The sequence below is a fragment of the Lonchura striata genome, chromosome 37 (genome assembly GCF_050655825.1).
Source record: "Lonchura striata isolate lonStrDom1 chromosome 37, ASM5065582v1, whole genome shotgun sequence".
Classification (NCBI taxonomy): domain Eukaryota; kingdom Metazoa; phylum Chordata; class Aves; order Passeriformes; family Estrildidae; genus Lonchura; species Lonchura striata.
Window position 1 is genome coordinate 1,603,340 of NC_140739.1, and position 20,335 is coordinate 1,623,674.

The 20,335-nt window shown below is 51.9% G+C and overlaps 1 protein-coding gene and 1 pseudogene across 1 annotated transcript; both read right to left on the reverse strand.

The window, feature by feature from the left end:
- Positions 1 to 2,065: 2,065 nt before the first annotated feature.
- LOC144246404 (olfactory receptor 14A16-like) lies at positions 2,066 to 2,998 on the reverse strand. The gene has a single exon (XM_077783802.2). It carries the CDS (start codon positions 2,996 to 2,998, stop codon positions 2,066 to 2,068), a length of 933 nt encoding a protein of 310 aa, XP_077639928.2.
- A 9,780-nt stretch (positions 2,999 to 12,778) lies between these two features.
- LOC146763953 (uncharacterized) overlaps positions 12,779 to 20,335 on the reverse strand; it is a 53,323-nt pseudogene continuing 45,766 nt past the window's right edge.

The following is a 20,335-nucleotide window of genomic DNA, read 5'->3' on the forward strand; positions in this document are numbered from 1 at the left end:
CCCCGTGGAACTAAGCGGACCATGGTGACCCTGTGCAGCCCCATAGAACCAGGGCTCCATTGTGGTGCTCTGGGGCCAAATGGAACCAGGGAGTCCCCGTGACACTGGGTCCTGGTGGAACCACAGAGGCCATGGTGACACTGAGGGGCCTCTTGTGACCGAGGGGTTTCACCACTGTGACACTGCCAAACCAAGGAGAGCATTGGGAGAGTCCAGGGCCCAGGGGAACCAAGGGGCCCTTCTGACACTGCGGGGCCTCATGGAACCAAGGGGACATTGTGACACTGCAGGACCTTGTGTAACCAAGGGGCCACTGTGACACTCTGGGGCCTCAGGGAATCTGGAAGGCCATTGTGACACTGTGTGGCCTCGTGGAAACAAGGAGACATTGTGACACTGAGGGGACTTGTGGAAGCACAGAGAGCATTGTGACAGTGCGGGACCTCGTGTGACCATGGGGCCTTTGTGACACCCTGGGGCCCCATGGAACCAAGGGGCCACTGTGAAACTGCGGCACGAACGAGGACATTGTGACACTGTGAACCCCATGGAACCAAGTGCCTTGGTTTGACAAGACAGGAGTCTGTGAAGGAGGGCTAAAGCCTCCTGTGCAATGGAGAAGGCAAACCCCCTCCCTCCGAATTACTAGGATTTTTAAATTAAAAGGCTCTCAGGCAAAGATACGGGAATGGGAGTAACAATTCTTTACTAGGAGAAAACTAGATAACAATTTAAAAAGGCAAATGCAATCGGTACAAACAAAACTAGTGAAAAAAAAGTCCACAACCTGAGGATTCGGGGTGTTGGTAGCAGTCCGGTTGGGATGATTGCTCCTCTTGCAGTGGATGATGAATTGTAGCTGAAGTGGTGATCTTTAGAAGGGTATAGTTTTCTCTGAAGATCTGGTGGCAGTTGGGCCGGTCTTCCTCTGCACCGGGGCTGCCACTGGGCTCCGCCACCACTGCCTCACCGCGCTCCAGCCGCTTCTCTGGGAATCCCGCCGAAGGAGCCGCTTCTCTGGGAAATCCCACAAAGAGAGAGAGAGCTGCTTCTCTAGGAGTCCCGTAAAGAGAGAGAAAGCTGCTTCTCTGGGAAATCCCGCAAAGCGAGAGCTGCTCTGTCCCCCAAAAGGTACCCCTTTATACAATAAAAGAGTGCTTGGCTTCCCCCTCTGGGTGGAGCATCTCACAGTGGGATGGTGTTACGTTACCAGCCCTGCATTGAATCAGTCAATGGCCCATTAACAAACCATTACCTCTTCGGAGCAAACCATTGCTCTTGGAAGAGATAACAAACCTGCCCAACCTTAAACAGATGGCAAATAGAATACAAGCTTATCTTACAACCCAGGACACCAAGGAGTCCATTGTCACATTTTGGGGCCCCATGGAACCAAGGACATTTTTGCTGACAACACCAAGCTGGATGTGAGTGTGGATCTGCTGTAGGGTAGGAGGGCTCTGCACAGGGCCCTGGACAGGCTGATCCAGGGCCCAAACCCAACAAGGTGAGGTTTAACAAGTCCAAGTGCTGGGTCCTGCACTTTGACCACAACAACCCCTGCAGAGCTACAGGCTGGGGACAGAGTGGCTGGACAGCAGCCAGGCAGAAAGGGACCTGCAGGGGCTGATGGACAGCAGGCTGGACATGAGCCAGCAGAGTGCCCAGGTCGCCAAGAAGGCCAATGGCTCCTGGCCTGGATCAGGAATGGTGTGGCCAGCAGGAGCAGAGCGGCTGTGCCAGCCCTGATCTGCCGCCAGCTCTGCACACAGACATTGCTGCTGCAGCTCCAGAGAAGGCAACAAAAGGGCATCTCTGCAGAAAACTCTGCTGGGAGATCCTTTAGTTCCTTTAAATCCACTGAGAGGACAGCCCCTTATTGACAGAGTCTGTGGCCACAGGGAAGGTGGAGAGAAACAAAATTACAAATGGCGCAAAAATTACATTTATTGTGGACAATATGAAAAAAGGTAAAACACAGGAAAAAAAATCCCCACAACTAATTCAACAAGAAGTACCAAATATGACTTTTATTACAAGTGATTTCAAGAAATTGGCCGGCATTTTAATGTTTCTGAAAGCATCCAGTCATCAGTGTCCACACTGCAGCCTTGAGCTCCTGGTTCCTCAGGCTGTAGATGAGGGGGTTCAGGGCTGGAGGCACCACCGAGTACAGAACTGACACTGACAGATCCAGGGATGGGGAGGACATCGAGGCGGGCTTCAGGTAGGCAAACACTGCAGTGCTGACAAACAGAGAGACCACGGCCAGGTGAGGGAGGCAGGTGGAAAAGGCTTTGTGCCGTCCCTGCTCAGAAGGGATCCTCAGCACAGCCCTGAAGATCTGCACATAGGAGAAAACAATGAACACAAAACAACCAAATGCCAAACAGGCACTAACAGCAATGAGCCCGAGTTCCCTGAGGTAGGATTTGGAGCAGGAGAGCTTGAGAATTTGGGGGATTTCACAGAAGAACTGGCCCAGGGCATTGCCATGGCACAGGGGCAGGGAAAATGTATTGGCTGTATGCAGAAGAGCATTGAGAAAGCCACTGACCCAGGCAGATGCTGCCATGTGGGCACAAGCTCTGCTGCCCAGGAGGGTCCCGTAGTGCAGGGGTTTGCAGATGGACACGTAGCGGTCGTAGCACATGATGGTCAGGAGATAGAACTCTGCTGAGAGGAAGAACAGAAAGAAAAAAACTTGTGCAGCACATCCTGTGTAGGAGATGTTTCTGGTGTCCCAGAGGGAATTGTGCATGGCTTTGGGGACAGTGGTGCAGATGGAGCCCAGGTTGCTGAGGGCCAGGTTGAGCAGGAAGAAGAACATGGATGTGTGCAGGTGGTGGCCGCAGGCTACGGCGCTGATGATGAGGCCGTTGCCCAGGAGGGCAGCCAGGGAGATGCCCAGGAAGAGGCAGAAGTGCAGGAGCTGCAGCTGCCGCCTGTCTGCCAGTGCCAGCAGGAGGAAGTGGCTGATGGAGCTGCTGTTGGACATTTGCTGTGGCTGCACATGGGCACCTGTTCATGGAGAAAGGACAGGGACAAGTCAGGAGAGGCTGCTTGGAGCCAATCCTGGGCCATTCCCTGCAGCCTGTCCTGCTGGCACTCACCCACCCTTGTTCCTGCTCTGGGAAAACCTTTGGTTGCAATCAAAGCACAATCTCAATCCCAGACCACCCTGGGAAAAAGCATACCCTGCCCAGAGCAGAGGGATCCCTGAGTGTCTCACCCTCTCCAAAGGTCTCTGGGCAAGGTCTCAGCACCCCCTTGTGCCAAGGACACTCACGGATCCAATGGCCAACCAAGCAGCATTTCCTCACCTGTGGCAGCTCTGCACTTCCCTGTGGGACATTCAGAGAACTCCCAGAGGCTCTGGTACAGATCTGCACCCAGGAGGGCAGCTCAGAGCTGGAAAGGGCACAGCAAGGAGATCCCTGGCTGTGCCCATGATGGGATCTCAGGGAGGGGCTCAGCACATTTCCCTTTCCCATGGACTGCTTTATCCTCAGCCCCAGAGGTCCCAGGGAAGCTTGGACACCCCATTCCCATGGACAACCCTGCCTGGCAGGAATGGCAAGGGCAGTGTCTGACTCAGCTGCTGCGAATGCCAGAGCCTCCCTGAGAGCCCCAGATAACAGTGGCAATACCAGGGGAGTGCAGAAACAAGAGAAGATGTTGTGGGGCTGTGCCTGAGAGGGCAGGGCAGAGACAGCTGGTCACTCAGGACAGTGTTCCCGTGCCCAGCTCTGCCTGGCACCTCCCACAAAACAACACTGCCCTCCTGCCCCAGCACTGCTCTGTCCAGCCCCCTCTGCTTCCCTGAGCATCTCCCTGGGCCTGGACATCCCCTCCTGAGAGGTGCCTTGTCCCTGCCAGTGCTCACAGAGCCCATCTCACCCTGTGTGCCCTCGGCCCACCCTACAGAAACCTGCCTGTGTGCAGGGCCCTGGCTGGGGCAGGCTCTGTGTGCAGCTGGGCAAGGGCAGCTCAGGAGAGCCCTGCTGGGCCCTGCAGAGGTGATGCTGCTGCTGCCCAGGGCTGAGGAGTGGCTGAAGGCCCTTTGGGAGGCTCCCAGCAGAGAGACTGACCACCCAAAGTCACAGTTCTGGAATCTCTGTAAATGTTCAAACATTCCTTTGATGATTCTGTGTGTCCCTTTCAACTCAGATTGTTCTGTCACTCTGGTATTACAATTCCTGTTCTGCTTCTCTCATCCCTCTGCTGTCTATAATCAAAAGAGAAAAAAAACCCCTTGCAACAGCGTTAGAACAGTGAAGTAAAAACCAGACCTTTATTGCAAGCTTCCAGGTGTCCCAGGGGGGATGAGACAAAATCAGTCCCTGATTTCAACAATTCATTAAGGTTGATTAATTAGGATATTTAAAAGGGACATCCAATAGGAGATTCAGTTGCCCCACTTACACAACCCTGTCTCAACCCATTGGAGTAGGTCCAAAGAGTTCTTTTCCTTCACTTTTTTTATGCCTGGTCACATTATGGCCAGAAACCAAAATGTTGTTCTTGTAGGTCCTCTTCCTGATAATAAGACTATACAGTATTTCAGAACTGTGTTTACATGGTTAGCTTATTGTTATTATTATTCAGTACCCAGTTACACACCCCTGGCTCAACCCACTGGAGTAAGTCCAGGGCCTTTTTTGTCCCAGTTTTTGTTATCACTGCTCACATTCAAAAGCCAAAATATTCTTCTTGTGGGTTCTTTCCCTGATAAAAAGACTATGTAGCACTTTAAAAATGTATTTAGATAGGTTATAGTTCTAAAATCTAAGACAAGATAAGGAAAGGTACTAGAGTTAATTAAGGACTATAATTACATTAAGTATATAATAGTAGTTAAACAGAGTTAATTAAGAGTCTAATAGAGTTAGGTAAGGATTATAATTTTATAACTAAATAACAGTAATTTACAGAACTATGAATATATGAAAAATATATGAAAAGCAAAAACATTTTTGTCATCATCCCAAATTTCCCATCCTGCTCCAAGAAGGAAATTGAAAACACTCTCAGGAAAGCTCCTGATCATTACAGCAATCCCAGGCTTACCTTCTTTGGGAAGTGTCCTCCGGAGCTCTGCCCAGGCAGGTCTGGAGCTGGGAGCAGCCCTGCCCCAGCCAGCCCCTCTCAGCAGCAGCACCTGCCCTGCTCAGGGTGGCTCCTTCCCCCCACAGCTCCTGGCCAGCGCTGGGAGCAGCTCCAGGGCCGGCTGAGAGCTGTCCCTGGCAGGCAGCAGAGTCCCTGGCCCAGCACAGCGCCCTGGGCTGCAGGACCCTGCTCTGCAGGACAGCCCTGGGCACCCCTGGCTGCTCTGCACAGGAGATGAGCAGAGAATGCACTCACAGGGTCTGTGGGCATTGGCATGTTCCAGCTTTAGGAGATCTCTCCAGGAGCTGCAGCTGCATTGTCCTGCAGCCAGAGGTTCCTGTGCCAAGGGCTGGCAGTGATTCTGCCCCAGGCACTTCTCAGCCCCTTCCCAGCCCTGACTGATTGAAGCTCTCTGTGCCTCTGTGCTGTGCCCGCGCTGGCTGCAGGCAGTGCCCCAGCCCTGCTGGGCTGGCAGAAGAGCTGCTCAGCAAGAGAAATGTGCTTTTGAAGCTCTGCTTGGTTACCAGGCTCACCCTCTGTGCCAGGAGCCCAGCTCAGCAGCACAGACACAGCACAAGGACTTTAATGACCCTCTGGGGCTTTGTGCTCAGGCCCTGAACATCAGGCCCTGAGAGGCAGCTGCAGAAACCTCTCCAGAACTCCAAGTCAGAATCCAACTCCAAAGTTTCTCTGACTTTTAATGGGTCCCACTGAGGGACACGACTGAGAAAGTGTCCCCAGGCCCCAGGCAGAGCAGAGAACTGGAGGCACTGATGGCAGGTGGGGACAAAGAGAAGCCAAGTCTTGGTGCCCTGGGGCACAGCAGGGTCTGTGCCACCAAGGGCTGTGAGGAGACACCTTGTCCTGAGGCCCTGGGGCCTCCTGGCACAGCTCCAGCCAGGCTGGGCACTGTCAGCCCCTGCTCCTGCCCTCAGCATCCCCCCCATGCCCACATCCCAATGGCCTCAAGGATCTCCTGGAAGGAGTCCCTAGGGAGCCCTGGTCAGGAATGGCTCCTTCATGCTCCCAGAACTTCAGTTCTTTGCAGGTAATTGATATTTCCCATTTCATATAGACTCTGTGAGAGGTGTGGGCAATCATGGGCCCAATTATCTGCTTTAACAAGTCCCTTGAGAGCTTTGTACTGACCCTTAGTGGGGCTCATTAATGCTTTGAGATACTCAACTTTTTAAAGGTATTTTGGATTGTCCTTTCAAAACTGAGAGGTTTTTGTGCCATTTTCAGTCTCTGAGAGGTTTTTGTGCAATCCTGGACTCCAATTCTCTCCTCCAAGGAGTCCATGAGGAGCCTGTGTTGGGGATGGACCTCAGTGGGTCCCATTAATGGCTGGAGATACTTTGGGGTTTTCTTCTGACTTGGACTCCTGGAAAGGTTTGTGCAATCTCCTCTCAGGCCCTGAGGTTCCAGGGTTCAGCTCCAAAGGCACCATGGGGCTCATTAAGATCAAGCAAGTCCTGACAAACCATGGCTCTGCTTTGATATCCCTCTTGTCTTGGGCAGTTCATCAGGAAGTTTCTGTAGTGGTTTTGGTTCACCAATTTGAGATTTCTCGGCCAATGCATTAATTAGTGTAGTGGGTTCACTGTTGGCTAATTACCAGTGCACTCACTGGAATATACTTACTAATTTCCCGCTATGAGATAGGATTAGGAGAAAGGCATAGTAGGCTCAAACTTTAAGAGTATAAGGAAAAGTTTGTTAAAAAAACTAAAAGCAAGAGTGATAAGGATCAGAACAAAACTTTCAGAACACGTCCCCTCTCCATACAACCTTTTCTTACATACTGATTATATAAAAAGACAAACCAAAAAATTTTCAATCACTTTACCACCTCTAGAATAGTCTTTCTTTACTTCACTTAGGGAGTGGAGTCTCTCTTTCTTGCTATGGAGACTTCTCCACAAGAAAACAGTGCTCTTCCGGCTCTCAATTTCCAGAAAGAGCAGCTGCCTGGAGAAATCTGCAATTTCGAAGTCCCTCACATTTTTTCACAGCTTTTCCCAAGGCTGTGTTTATGGGTCGTATCAGCGTATGAGGTATTGGTTTAAAGATGAGCTGTTTAAGAGCAACACTTCTCTTAATCTCTTTCTGAAATCATCCTCATCTGTGGGAACAGAGGTCTTCTCTCCCTGGGGCACAGGGTCTCATCACTATGCTCTCTTTCTCTGTTGAAACATCTCATGAGATCACAGTTATTGCAATATTTGCTTAATTTAGCATGGAGACCATTAATGAAACAAGTCATCTCCCTATACTTTTCAATGCGTTATAGGGAAAAATAGAATCTGATGTATCAATGACATTCTTCTCCACAGCTTTACCAGAGGATTTCAGCCCCAAGATCAAGGCATCTCCTCATCTCTCCCATCTGGGACTCAACTTCCTCTTCAGTGCCCTCGGTGTGTCCATGTTGCTCCTCTGTGTGCCTGCCCTGTGTCCTTTTCTCTCACTGGAGGGAGGATGGCAGCACTGGCAGAGTCAATATCTCCTGGGGCTGCAGATGGTTCTGAGAGCCCCGCTGGGCTCGGTGCTTGCGGCCGGAGCTGTTTAGCCATGGAGGTTTCTGCAGTGGCTGCGCTGGGGCTGTGTCAGGCTGGGCCGCGCTGGGGCAGGGCCAGGATCTCAGCAGCCAGGCCAGAGCCCAGCAGCAGCACGGCCGGGGCCGATGGCTTCTCCTGCCCTGCCCGCCGGCTGCGGGCGAAGCCCAAGGGCGGCAGAGCCTTGGCCGAGCCGGCCCGGCCCGGGGCTGCTCCTGGGGCCCGGCGGATCCTGGCCGGGCCCGGGCTGGCGGCGGGGCAGGGCTCGGCAGGGCCAGATGTCAGCACCCGCAGCCACGGCCCGGCCTCGGCCCCGCGGCCTCCCCTGCCCTGCCTGGCAGCCGATGGCGCCTGGCGGCTCCCTGGGAAGGGGCCCGGCCCCACGGCAGGAGCCGCCCGGCCCCACGGCCGAGACGGGGCTGGGCCGGCCTCGGCACCTCTGTGGGGCCAGAAGGGACAGAGACCCAGCCAGGCTTTCTCATCTGCAACTTGTCCATATGTAGCGGTCATGTGCTTGAGCCCCCAAAACCTCTCATTGGGAGATCTCTGGGTCCTCTCCAAGGTATTTTCTAATAAAAATATTAAGCTCATGGTCTGTGAAAATTACCAGAGGACAGGGCTAACCCATCCTGTCTGTCCTGGCTACTTTTGTCTGGGGGCAATCCTTGGATATACGGACTTTAGGAGGCCACATTCTAATTTTGGCCATGGACCATGGAGAAGAAGACCATTTCTTTTCCACAGGAATGAAGGAACAGAGCCCCAGTGTTTCAGAGGCAGATGAAAGGTGACCACCACAGTGCAAGGACAGCCAGAGCTGGCTGTTTTTTCCTAAGACATAGCCTTGCATACAGGAAATTGTTTAGGGAGAGAACCAGTTTTGGCAATGGGCATCTGAACACAGACAGTTCTTTTCTATAGCAAGGAAAGCACAGAGCCCCTTTGCTCCAGGAGCTGATGAGAAGCAGCCCTTGACATCCCAAGATCAGCCAGACCTGTCAGGTGGCCCCTGGCAGGCCAAGCCAGCCAGACCTGTTCCATGTTCCCCTCATTCCATGGAGCCCCACAGTGTCCCAATGGTCCCTTGCTTCCAGGAGGCCCTGAGGTGTCACAATGCCCCCTTGGTGACACCAGGCCCTGAAGGGTCGGAATGGTCTCCATGGTTCCATCAGGCCCCACAGAGTCATAATGGTCTCTGGGCCCATGAAGCCCCACGGTGTCATCATGGCCCCTCGATTCCATGGGCTCCAGTGGTGCCACAATGGTCCCCTTGGTTCCATGAGGTGCCCACAGTGTCACAGGGATCTCCATGGGAAGGAAAGAACCGAGCCCCAGTGCGGCAGGGGCAGCCACCAGAGGCCAAGGGCAGCCAGACTTGATGGTACTGGCAGATTTTGTCTGGGAGCAACCCTTGGATATAGGGAATTTTAGAGGTGGAATCCCAATTTCAGACATGGACAGTTGAAGGAGGATGGTTCTTTCCATAGGAAGGAAAAGATGGAACACCAGTGTTTGAGGGGCAGATGAAAGGCAGCCGTCAGAGGCCAATGGCAGCCAGACCTCTCTTTCCTGGTAACTTTTGTCTGAAAGTAACCCTTGGATGTAGGGAATTTGGGAGGTGGAAGCCAAATTTCAGCCATTTCTGCATAGATAAGGACGGTTCTTTTCCATATGGAGGAAAGCACTGTTGTGTTCCGCCACAACAAAGGGCACAACAACTGCCCCAGGACCCAGAGTCTCAGACATCAGGCAGACACCAATAACCAACAGCGTAAGGAAGGCAACAGGACAGGTCTTGGTTTAAAAAAAACGAGGATTCTTCATTTTCCCACGGACCAACACAAGAAACGAGGTGGTAGGGTCAAGATTTTCTATTACAGGGTAGGGGTGGAGTTTAGGATCAAGGTCCAATATTAAGAGGAGCAGGAGACTGCAAAGGGGTGGATCGAGGAGGACAATCAATGGAAAAAACTACAGTGGTGACATTGCAGCACAATTGAAACCAATAAGGGTACAGAAAAAGAATATTCTGGGGCCTTTCCTCATTTGATCAGATAGGGTGGAGTGTCTTTTCCCAGGCTTTCAGGGGCACACCCCACAGCATGGAGGGGTGGAATCTTCTTTAAGTCACGCTCTCACCGGATGCTGTGTCTGGGTAGAATTCCTACCTCATTGGGCAGGGGCACTCTACACCTTTGGTGCCATTATTTCTTTCTCTGGCTGTTTTATACAATGAAATGAAACTCCAGCATTTGTGGAACCACCCTTCAATCCCTCCGAGGCTACTCCTGTTCTGTCCTCAGTCTGCACACAACTGAGCCCAGAGCCTGCAGCCTCTACCTGCTCGTTATGTGATGCAGCCTTCAAACCCCATCTTGGGAGATATTTGGGTCCTCCCCAAGATCTGTGAAAATGGAAAAATAGTTATCAAAATTATTTTCTCCCAAGTCTAGCAGTGGTCAATATCTCTAAACTGAATGAGAGTGGATTTAAATTTGTTAGAAGGAGGAAATATTTTACAGTGATGAGAGTGGCACAAAATGGCAACTGTTTTTTCCAGAGAAGTGGATTTCCCATCCCAGGAATGCTCAAAAATCAGGGCATGTGTGCAACCTGACCCAGTGAAATCCCCTCCCCTCCCCAAGGATGGAATTCCTGTTGTGTGGGTTCTCGGATGTGCTGGGTGCCCTCACAACTCTTCTGACCAGAATGTCTGCTGAGGGCAGCCAGGCTGCTGCAGGGCAGTGACCTCACAGCCATCACCATGGCAGCCCTGTCCCCTGGGCCTGGCTCTCCCCTTTCCTCTGCCCCTGCCTTGTCTCTGCTGGCATGAAGAGTTTTGTTGATAATATCTTGTCCCCAAGGTGGTGGGCCAATGGCTTCCCAGTCAGGCTCCTGGAGCAGAAGTGGCTTTTCAGAGCCCAGCCAGAAATGAGCCCTGAGGCAGCAGCTCTGCAGCGCTGGCCACCAGGCCGGGTTGCAAGGGAGGCTTCTGGCCATGCCCTGCAAGCAGCTGCTGCTGCCAAGGTGCCTTTGGTGCCTCGGGCTGTCCCTGGCACAGCTCCCAGCACGGCACTCTGCCCTTGTGCCCGAGGCCTTCCCTGTGCTGGGGCTGGCCTGGGACTGTTCCTGCAGCGGGACCTGCCCTGCTCCTGGCACAGGAAAGGCAGTTCCTGCTGGAGCAGGAAGCTCTGCCTGCAATGGGCTCAAACCACTCCAGCAAGGCCCTGCTGACTTCAAAATTGCTTCCTAGAGCAGAATATCCTATAATTGTTATAGATTCTGGACTGTGGAGTAAATAACTCTGGTTAAGAGCTTATTGTCTAATCATTATCAGATTGTATTTATATAAATATATCTGGTATTACATCATTAATCCTGTATGAAAAATTGCATTGACAAATTGTTCAATTCTACCTGTCCAATTGTTTATACATAAACCTTTGAGAAATTCTGGGGCTGGGATTGGATCCAGTCACTCCCAGTCTCCTCTCTTAAAAGGAATTTTAGAAGTCTGGGGGCTCTGCAGTGCTTTTATTACTCATGGTGGCTGCTGGGTGTCTCCATCTCATGACTCAGCAGGAGTTTCTCCAATAAAGAAATAAAGCTTTTGCCTGAAGCTCCCACTCTGCACATGACAGGAGTGTGTGTGACATCCTGGATCTTTGGCAGCCTGGGGACTCCTGGGATGTCACTGTGGAGCCCCCGTGAGTGCCTGTGACAGATCGGTGCCTTTGCAGCCCAAGGTGCCCTGGGATGTCACCATGGAATGGCTGTGACTGCCTCTGACCACACGGCTCTTTGCCATCCCCAGAAACCCTTGGGAGGTCTCCATGGAGCCCCTGTCTCTGTGTGTGACATTCCAGCTCTTAAACAGCCTGGAGACTCTTGGAAAGTCCCCATGGAACCCCTCTGAGGTCCAGTGAAAAATCTCATCCTAAGGAGGCAACCATCACCAGGAAACCCTGTTGCTATGGTCAGTTTCCACAGCAACCATCCCCAGTCCCAGTTGCTATGGTCATATTCCATGGCAACCATCCCCAGCCCCTGTTGCTATGGTCAGGCCCTGGGCAGCTCCATGGAGACCCCATGCCAGGGGTGGCTGCCATGGACACCAGCTCAGGCCTGGAGCCAGAATCTGTTTCCATGGCAACAATTGGCACACCCATCCCCAGGGTCATGGATCCCAGAACCACAGAATTGGCTGAGCTGGGAGGGACCCATCAGGATCCTTGAGTCCAACTGCTGGCCCTGCACAGGACACCCCAACACTGCCAGCCTGGGCCTGGCAGCACTGTCCAAACGCTGCTGGAGCTCAGAGAGCCCTGGAGCTGTGACCCTTCCCTGGGGAGCCTGGGCAGTGCCCCAGCAGCCTCTGCGCAAAAACCTTTTCCTGAGATCCAACCTAAGCCTGCCCCGACTCAGCTGCAGCTGCTCCCTCCACTCCTGTCCCTGGGCACCAGAGTGAAGAGGTTTCCTCAGCCCCAGCCAGGGACCCGCTCCCAAGGCTGCTGCCATGGCCACCAGGGCTGGCACCAGCTGGGATGCTCCATTTCCAGGGGCTGGGGTTCAGGAATGGGATTCCCCAATTTCCTGCTCCCACTAAAACCCCGCTGGCACTCATTGCCCTCCCACCTTCCATTGAAGGAAAAAAGGGAAAGATCCCTAGCTAGGATAAGAACAATTTACTGGGAACAGGAACAAGATAAGGAACAAAGAGAAACAGAAAAAATATTGACAACAGAAGGGATAAGAAAAACTATTTACAGGGAAAACTACATCACCATCAATTGTATCTTCCTGGCCACATGTTTCCTCCTGCATGGAAAGGACACCCGTCTCCTCAGGGAAAGAGAGAGTCCCTTTCCTGACCCTGGCAATGACCTGAGGTGGGAGTGAATGTAGTGACAGGGCCATGGACAGACCCTCATGTCCTTCAATCCAATATCAGGCCATTGGTAGGGGCAGGAAAAGGAACAGGTGTCTTCTCAGCATGGATCACAGGAAACATGGATCACCAAGGCTCTTCCCAACGTGGTCCTCCAATGGGGGATGAAGCTGGAGCAGTGCACAAAGCTCTTCCTGCAGCTGGGGAACTTTCAGGATTTCCCTTACTGGTGACTCTGTTGGTGTTTGGTCAAGTCAGAGCTCCAGGTGAAGCTCTTCCCACACTGGGGACATAAGTAGGGCCTCTCCCCAGTGTGGATGCGTTGGTGGCTGACAAGATTGGACTTTTGCTTGAAGCCCTTGCCGCAGTCGGGGCAGAGGAAATGCCTCTCCTCGGAGTGACTCCGCTCATGCCGGAGGAGATCTGAGCTGCTGTAAAACCCCTTCCCACAGGTGGGGCACATGTAGGGCCTCTCCCCAGTGTGGATGCGCTGATGTGTGACGAGGGTGGAGTTGCGCTTGAAGCCCTTCCTGCAGTCAGGGCAGCGGAAGGGCCTCTCATCCGTGTGAATCCGCTGGTGTCTGAGGAGACCAGAGCTGGTGTGAAACCTCTTTTGACACTCAGGACACTCGTAGGGCCTCTCCCCAGTGTGGATGCGTTGGTGGATGATGAGGTCGGAGCTCTGTCTGAAGCCCTTCCCACATTCCCCACACTCGTAGGGCCATTCCCCGGTGTGGATGTGTTGGTGGCTGATAAGGGGAGAGTTGGAGCTGAATCCCTTCCCACACTCCCCACACTTGTAGGGCCTCTCCCCAGTGTGGATGTGTAAGTGGCTGACAAGGTGGGAGTTGCAGCTGAGTCCCTTCCCACACTCCCCACACTCGTAGGCCCATTCCCCGGTGTGGATCATCAGGTGTCATTTCAGACTGTTGCTCTCCCTGAAGCTCTTCCCACACTCCGAGCACTTTAGGGCTTCTCCCCATCATGAAGCTTCTCAGGGACCACCAGCTCCGAGCTCTGGCTGAAGCTCTGCCCACCTTCCTGGCCCAGAGTGGGTCTTTCCTCCTCAGAGCATCCTGGGCTGGGCTTGCAGCCCCTCCTCCTGTGAGATCTCCAGGGATTTTCCTCCCTGTTGGATTCCTGCGCTGTGGAGTTGCTCAAAATGGCCTCTTCCATGAGGTTCTGCTGCAGGGATTTGTCTTTCCTGGTCTCCATCCTCAGCTCCTGATCTGGGGGAGGAAGGACAAGGAGTAGGTGGGATTTGCCTCCGTGCCACAGGGAAGGGCAAGGAGATCCCCCCAGTGCGTCCCCGGCAGGAGGGCACCGGCAGCGGGGCTGTCCTGCAGCTGGGAGCCAGGCTGGGCAGGGAGATGGAGCAGGAGAGAGGGGGAAAGGGGCACTGACTTCCTCCTCATCTGCCTCAATGTGCCAGGGCATGTTCCTCTTCCTCACAACCTTCTCCATCTGGCAAACGTTTGGGTATGGGAAATCCTGTTTTTGGAGGAAATCAAGGGATGAGCACAGTGAGTTTTGTACTGGCTTCAAAGCAAACCAGGGGGAGAGTCTAAGCCAGAATGACAATTGAATAAGAAAATTAAGATCACGGCAATGATACAGAAACACTGGTTTAAACTCACAGAGTCAGGATATAACCTGACACCCCGTTGGTCAGGGTGGTGGTAGCAGTCTGATGAGATGGTGACTGCAGTCCAGCTGGAGTGATGAACGTGATTCTGTCAAAGCGGCGATCCTGTAGAAGGGTCTGGTCTTCCTCTGAAGGTCCAGTGGTGGTTATGGAGCTCTTGTCCTCTGGGAATCCAGTAGGCAAGGTGGTCATGGTGTTGCAAGGGTGAGATTATATCCAGGCAGGAATCCTTGGTTCCTCCCCCTGGGCGGAGCATCCCCCAATGGGATGATGTAATTTTATCAGTGCTGCAGTGACACTCAGTGGCCCATTAACAGAAGATGGCCCCTGGAGGGCGTTATCAGGGCTGAGCCATGGAAGAGATAAAGAACACTGCCCCACCTGTTGACAACAGTTTATGGAGATGGTGACTGAAAACACTTTTGGTTACATCTGACATTGTAACCTGAAACAGTGAGGCAATCCCTGCTCAGGGTGGGGGGTGAACACCACCCCCCTTACCCAAACTGGCTCAGGTGTAAAACCCCCACCCTGGGAAGGCCACGCACACAGGGGACAATGTCACACTTGCCCCACCCCAGGGGAGATCTCTGTCCTTGTCACTCCCTTGCTCTCCCCCCTTTTCTTTTTCTTTCCATCTCTCTCTCTACCTCACATTTACTGTTCAATAAAATCCACTTTGGATTTGGTCTTGTGAGCACCTTAATTGGGGCAGGGGCATCTCTCTAACAATTTTATTAACCAGACTGCAATATTATTTTGCACAGTGAGTTCAGGGCACTGTTGTCTGACCCCAAGTTCCTTTGACAACAGCCTGGTTTCCTCCTCGCGGAGGTTCTGCCTCTTTCCAGAGGAACTCTTGGAAACTTGGATGCAGCTTCCTCTGAGCGACTTTTGGGAGAACTTATGAGGAAAGTGGAAGTTGTGGGTGGCCAGGGTAAAGAAAATATCAAAGACTTTTCCTTCTTTGAAAAGTCTGTTAAAATCACTGGAGGAAAGGGACCAAATTATACCAGCGAGACTGACAAGGATCGTTCACCCCAAGGTGAGAAACACAAGGCTACTAAAGTCCTACAAGAAGCCCAGCTCAAGTTATTCCCAAATAACTTCTGAATTCACATGCTTGGGGGGAGAATCATTATTTTCTTGGTCCCTGTCACCTTTGTGTTAGCTACACAGACCGTTCCCTTCCTTTTAATAATCTGTATTGGGTCAAATTTCCATATTTCTTTTTTTGGAACCTGCGAGCTGTGCAGAAACTGATGAAATTTGGAATTACCACAGAATTGCTTCTGTTGTTGGTCTATTAATGTTTGGGATTTGTTTGTGTTTCCATCAGAAGTGACTTGTGGGAAGAGCAAATCTTCCTCAAGGCATTTTATGGAGGGTTAAATTTGATTTCTGCTGAGTTTGTTTTGTCCAGTGCCCAGGGGATGCTCAAGGGGTCTCTAGTTTTGGTTTGGACCTAATTTTCTTCTGATTTGTCTTTATCACTTAAAAACACCTGAAAAATTACTAAAAAGAGTATTGATCAGAGATGTCAGAAGTCCCACCATTTTAGAGGTATTTGAGGTGGAATTTACTGTTTGGGAACATGTTCTGGAGGATTTGTGGGTTCTTGGGGGATATCTGGTACTATTCTCCATATCTTTGCACTCCAAAATCCAAGGTGGATTTATCTGTCACCTCAAAATTACTCAATCCCACTCAAAACCCCTCAATCTTACCGCAAAATGACTCAATCCCATCTCAAAATGGCTGGTTCCCACCTCACTCCCATGCCAAAAATACTGAATTCCTCAGCCTCCAGGATGAGATGGGGTTGGAAGGTGATCGGGAGAAGTGAGATCCAAATTTGAGGGTGTGAGATCAGGATTGTGTGGCGCTGGGTGGGTGTGATTTATTTTTATAATAAATAAAACTTTCAGAATTACTGATTTCTGTCCCATTCATTTTCTGTCAGTTCTGATTTGATTTTCAGAGTGCTGCCTTCTCAGCTGATTTTATTTGTGACCTCCTGTCCAAGACTGAAAAGCAAGATGTGTTCTATTTGCCATCTGTATGGCAGTTGTCCTGTGTTAAGTGGGCAGTTTTTCCTTATCTCTTCCACAATCAATCCTCCCTCAGGGGAGACATCTGCTGATAATGGGCTATTGAATGTCACTGCATGACTGAGAAGAACTGTAACATCCCATTGTGAGATGCTCCACCCGGAGGGAGGAGCCAAGAATTCCTACCTGCATCTAGGCTTGAGATTCTGGCCCACCAACACAGCTTTCTCTGTGCTGGATTTCTCAGAGGAACAGCTTCCTCTTCAGAAGAGGACTCCCATTCCTACAGGATCACTTCTCCAACAGAACCACACCTGACACTCCTGGAAGACTGCAGCCACCATTCCAATTGGACTGTGGCTGACACCCTGTCCAACAGGGTGTCAGGTTGTATTCTGACTCTGTCAGTGTTGTTTTAGTTCACTGCATTGTTTATTTTATCTTTTTTATTTTCTTCCCTAATAAAAAACTGTTATTCCTGCTTCCATATTTTTACCTGAGAGCCCCCTTTATTTCAAATTTATAACAATTCAGAAAGAGTCTACATTTTTAAATTTCAGGGGAGACTCCTGACTTCCTTAGAAGACACCTGTCTTTCCAAACTAAAACACCTCCTTTCTCTCCTGCTTTCCTTCACCTGCTCTGTTTCTCTCTCAGTGCCTCCTTTGACCTAGGGCAGCTCCGACCAAAGACCCTGCCCTGATTTAATTCCCAATCCATGAGCTACAACAACCATGGGTGAAGTTAGGAAGGCTGTCAGTGAAATGTCCCTGTAGGATCTTGCTCCACTTGGCTTTTGGCCCCCTCTTAAGAGCTTTGCCTTCAAGGGCAGGAACATCTTTTTCTGGCTGGGAACTGGACCCTGAGAGCATGTGCCATGGATCCCAGAGGGGCATTCCCGAGGCTCCCAGGGTGCTGCTCCTGCCGTGCCTCCCAAGGAGCTGTGCAGGGCAGGGGACAAGGTGCAGCAGCTGTGTTGGTTCTGCAGTGCCACAACAGCCCCGGGTTCCAGGAGTTTCTGCACTGCCATCAGCAGTTTCTGGGTTCCATGATGCCCTGCTGTGTCCCCATGGATATTTGGTGTCATGAAGTTCTTCAGTGTCACAATGGCCACCTCGCTCCATGAGCTTTTGCAGTGTCCAAATGGCCTCCTTGGATGGGCAGTGTCACCATGGACCATTGGCTCCATGCAGCCCCACTGGGTCACCATGGACTCCTTGGTTCCATGAGGTTCTGGGGTTGTCTCCATGGTCTCCTTGGATCCAAAGTGTCACAATGGGCCACTGGATCCACATGGCCCTGCTGTGTCACCATGGCCCCTTGGTTCCATGGGACCCCAGGGTCACTACTGACTCTTTGCTTCCATGTCACTCCCTCAGTGCCAAAATGGCCCCTTCGTTCCATGGGGGACATAAAAGATTTATAGAAACATTGAGCAAATCCTGCTTAACACAGCTGGGAATATCTGCCTGCATTCTAGAAAGAGGTTAAAGGTGAGGATGGCAGCAGCAGCTTCCATCTGCAACAGAGATCCAGGGGAAGGACAGGGACAGACAATTTAGCTGGGAGACTCAGAGAATTCTGCTTCCAGAGATAATTTCTGGCCACACTGTCCCTTGTAGAAAGGTGACACAATTCCAGGCAGCCTGTACTGAGCAGGTGGCTCCTGAGTGGGGTTTTGTGGTGGTGTGTCTTTAATTTGATTTTTGTTCAGTATCTGTTCCCCCCTCCCGCCAATCCCTAATCTCCGCCTCTCCCCAGTTGTCAGTCTTCCCTAGCTCTCCCCTAACCCCCTCATCTCCAAGTTGTCAATCCTCCCTTTTCCTGCCCCTTTCTCTGGAACCTTCCCTGTCATTCATCCTAGCCCCCTCCTCTGCTTCCAGAGCATTCCCTGTCTGTTTAGTGAGACTCAAAACCCTATTGCTTATTTTGTGTTATTTCACTTCCCTGCTCCCCCTGAGAGGTTTGTGATATGTTAGTTCTGCCCTAAACTCCTCCCCTGCTGTTCCCTCATTGGTTGCTGTTCCTACACCCGTCTCCCTGAATTCTTGTATAAAACCTCTGCTCCCGCTCCCGAGGGGGTCTTGGGGCTCACTGAATAAAACCATCCTGTTCACCCCCAAGTCCCGGGTCTCCTCCATCTGTTCCCGCACCACCGACTGGGACTGCAGAGCTTTGCAGGGGGAGCGGCCGCCCGTTCTCTTCCCTCTCACCGCCCAGCCCGGCACCGCTCGGGGAATCGCGGCGAGGGGAGCGCATTGCCACACTACAACAGGGTTTGTTGTTCAGGAAACCTGCTCAGGCTTTTCCATTCTTTCCTTCCCACGAGGAAAACTTCTCCTGGGCCTGTGTGCAGGCAGAGCCCTGAGGAGAGCAGGTGGGACACGGTGCAATGGGCTGGGACGTGGAGCTGCAGAGCTCAGGGACAAGGTTCTGCTGTAGGGCACAGGGATGTCAGTGCCAGGTGGGCGATGTCAGACATGGTGAGGCTGGGGGTGAGGAGCAGCTTGTCCAAACAGGGTCTGCTCTCACAGGGCTGATACTTCTACATGCCCAGACCTCCTCAGGAGAACTTCAGTGTCAAAATCACCTGGGGAATGCTTCTATCAGCTCTTCTCCAAACTGGGAAATAAAAAATGCTCTGTTAAAATAAATAATTAATGTTTTATTAAAACTCTCTTCTTAAAGGATCTTTAAACTGACTCCAATCTGCTGTACAGGGCCTGAAAACTTGTAGAGAATTGCAGGAAGAGGAAGCCTGCCCCAATGAGGGTTTTGTGTACTTTAATGAGCCCTACAATGGATCTTCAGCTGAGCACAGGAGACTCAGGCACTGAGAGAAGGCTGAAGGAGCTGCTCAAGGAGTCAGGAGCAAAAGTCCAAGTCCCTTGGAGCATCACAGGGCCCCACTGAGGACAGGGACTGCCAAAGGCTCCCCAGGGACTGGTGAGAGCAGATCCTTGAGGCCAGGATTGCAGGGAGCCCAAGGCTCAGAGCAGGGAACTGCAATGCTGTGCAAGGCCTGGGCTGGCTGGGGGAAGCAGAAAGGCCAAGCCCTGAGCCCAGCCTGGCACAGCAGGGCCTGTCCCTCACGGGTGGGTCAGGGTTGTTTGTGGGGCAGGGGGATGTGAGGGGCAGCAAGGACAAATGTCACAAACCTGTGTGACCCTGCAGATCCTCATGGAACCAAGGGGCTAGTGTGACACTGTGGGGCCCCATGGAAAAAAGAGGCCATTGTGAGTCTGCAGGGCTGTAACACCCCAGAACACTTTGGGGTCACCAAAGTTTCCTTTACTTGATTTTGTTGCACAAGAGAAACACCAGCCAGATATTCTCATCATGGCCAGATGCAAAGAATATTTTGGTAGGACGGGACCCACAAGGATCATCAAGTTCAGCTCTTAAGTGAATGACCCAAACTGGGATTAAACCCACAACCTGGGTGATACCGGCACCACGCTCCAACCAACAGAGCTAAGAGGTCAAAATGACACAAATTTTTACTGGCAAAACATAGACAATCAAGGAGCTTGAGCAAAGGGTTTCATACAACATCCACTTCAACATAAAACTCTTATCATAGCATTAACTTCATTAACTTTGCCCACTTTACCTAAAAACCTTTAACCCCCAAGATGTTACATTACCAAAAAATGTTCCAGGTAAGCAGGATTAGAAGGAGAAGAAATAGAGAACAGCAGAAAGGGAGGAGATCTATAGAAAGACACACTCAGGCACCAGCTGCTCAGGTTCCAGCATCACCAACAGAGGAACCCCAGGAGAAGGCAGGATCCAGACCATGGGCTGGCCTCGTGCTCCGGCTTTTAACCCCCTGGGCCTCCATGGGCCCGCCCCTGGGGTGGGACTGCCAGGTGATTGACCAATCAGAGCCAGGGTAGGCACCAGCTGCTGGTGTGTGATTGGTTGACAGCTCAGCCAATCAGCACCAGCCCTGCTGTGTGATTGACAGCTCTGCCAGGCCAGGCTGGGGGCGGGGCTCTGTCCCACCACAAACCAAGGCCTGACCCGCCCCCGCCCCACACGGGCATTCCGAGCATCCCAAGGTGTCTCGGGACATCGATCT